This window comes from Plasmodium gallinaceum (assembly GCF_900005855.1).
Source record: "Plasmodium gallinaceum strain 8A genome assembly, contig: PGAL8A_v1_76, whole genome shotgun sequence".
Lineage (NCBI taxonomy): Eukaryota > Apicomplexa > Aconoidasida > Haemosporida > Plasmodiidae > Plasmodium > Plasmodium gallinaceum.
This window is the reverse complement of record NW_021628238.1, coordinates 2,180,389-2,182,661: the sequence shown is the minus strand read 5'-3', so window position 1 is coordinate 2,182,661 and position 2,273 is coordinate 2,180,389. Positions and strand designations below refer to the sequence as shown.

The 2,273-nt window shown below is 15.2% G+C and overlaps 1 protein-coding gene across 1 annotated transcript; it reads left to right on the top strand.

The window, feature by feature from the left end:
• Positions 1–338: 338 nt before the first annotated feature.
• Positions 339–1,628, top strand: PGAL8A_00246200 (conserved Plasmodium protein, unknown function; the record flags this gene model as incomplete). The annotated part of the gene is made up of 1 exon (XM_028671201.1): positions 339–1,628. The coding sequence occupies one exon, from the start codon at positions 339–341 to the stop codon at positions 1,626–1,628; it is 1,290 nt and encodes a 429-aa protein (XP_028527876.1).
• Between the last annotated feature and the right edge of the window lie 645 nt (positions 1,629–2,273).

The window sequence follows — 2,273 nt, the reverse complement described above, 5'->3', positions numbered from 1 at the left end:
TAAAAAAAAAAAAAAAAAAAAAAAAAAAAAATAGTAAAGAAGGGAAAAAATTAGTGTGTAAATTTATTGTAGAGATAAAATGATTAAATAAAAAATTAATAAAATTATCTTTCTTTTATTAAAATTGAAATGGTAAGTTTAATTAATTTATTTTTTTAAAAATATTTTGCTTTTGAGGAAAACTTATTTATATAATTTTAAATATTACAAATTAATAATTTTTTTTTTTTTTTTTTTTTTTTTTTGTTGTTATACCCTATATCTAATTTTTAAGCATCTACATATATAATTCTTTTTAATTGGTTATTTTTCTTTTTTTTTTTTTTTTAAGAAATAAAATGTATATTATACCTGAATGTTGTATATGTAGATTAAGTTTAAAAAATAATTTATGTATAGAAAAAAATTGTGGTAATATATTTCATTATGAATGTATGAAGAAGTGGATTGCTTTTCAAAAATCTTGTCCACTTTGCAAATCAACCTGTTATAAAAAAAATTTGTTATCTATTCATTATGAGATTAGTGAAGAAAACAAAATACTAATTGATGATAATATTATAAATAAGAGTAAAAATGAATTATACGAAGATTTAAAAAAATATGAATCAGAATTAATTAAAATTCAAAATGAAAATGAGAAGTATTCATTAGAAATTTTAACCTTAACAAACAAAAATAAAATTTTAACTGAAACCATAAGTAAAAATAATGCAAAAATAAATGAAGAAAAATATGAAAAATTAAAATTAAAAGAATTAAAAGATGAATATCTTAAAGAGAAAATAATTCTAACAACTAAAATTGAAGAATATGATAAAGAATTAAAAAAGTATAAGTTAATTGAAAAGTATCTGGATGACTTAAATAAGGAAGATTTAAATAAAATAAATTTATTATTTGGTTTTAATGTATTATCATTTGATGAACAAAGAAATGTAATTTTAAATTATATAAAAAATAGTTTAAATATACAGAAAAAAAATGAATCAGTTATTAAAGAATTAAAAGAAAACATTAGTGAAAAAGATAATGAAATTATAAGCTTAAAAGAAAAGTTATATAAATATAAACTTAATAATGATATTATAGATAGTAACGAAAATAATTTATCAAATGATAAAAATGACTCAAAATCAATCAAAATTAAAAATAAAACAATTAGAAGAGTTGCAACATTAGAATCTAGAAATAAAAATAATAGAAATAATAATCTTTCTTTTTATTCTAAATCAAAAACAAGCGATAAGACAATTAATAATAATTTTGATTTTATCAGTTTTATTGATAAAAAAATAAATAGTTCAAATAGTCCGGAGAAAATTAATTTAACTCCGAAAAAAATGAAATTTCATTCTATTGAAGTAGATCTGCTTAGAAATAAATCAATTGATAAAATTTTTAATAATCATATTGATAAATATGATGATAAAACTGAAGAAACATTTAAAAAATACTCAAAAGAAATAGAAGAAAATCATATAGATAATTCAGAGAGAACCACCAAATTGATAGCAAGTTCTCCTTCATTAAAAACTTTTAATAACTTTAAAATCACTAAAAGTAGAAAGAGAAAATCTTTAAATCTACAATCAACTAAAATTACTGATTTTTTTAGAAGAATATAGATTATAAATAGTTCTTATATATATATATATATATATAAAATGATGCGTATACACATTTTATATTTGATTTATAGTATTCTTTCTTTTATTTACTACACACATATCTGTTTATACTTTTCATTAAAAAAAAAATAAAATAAAATAAAATAATTATTTTACATAATCTTTGTCTTTTTTTTCTCTTTTTTACAGTAAATGTTTATATTCATAAACATACATATATCTAATATTTAAATAATTCATAATTTTTTTTGTTTTATAAATTTTTTTTTGTATTTTTAGACTTTTTTTTTTTTTTTTTTTTTTTTTTTTTTTTTTTTTTTTTTTTTTTTTTTTTGTATTCTTAATATTTATTTAAAAGATTTAAAAAATTTTATTATCTTATATTTTTAAATTATTAAATATTCTTCTTTTTATCTTTAAAAATTCCAATTTTGAATTAACAAATATATGTATTATTTAAAAAAAAAATTAAAATTGAAAAGCAAAATTAAATAAATATATAATCATTTATAAATTAAAAAGTAGACTAATAAATATATTCTTATAATATTTTTTTTTTTTTTAGTTCTCGAAAGAAATTCATTCATAAATTTTTTAAATTAAAAAAAAAAAAAAAAAAAAAAAAAAAAAAAAAAAAAAAAA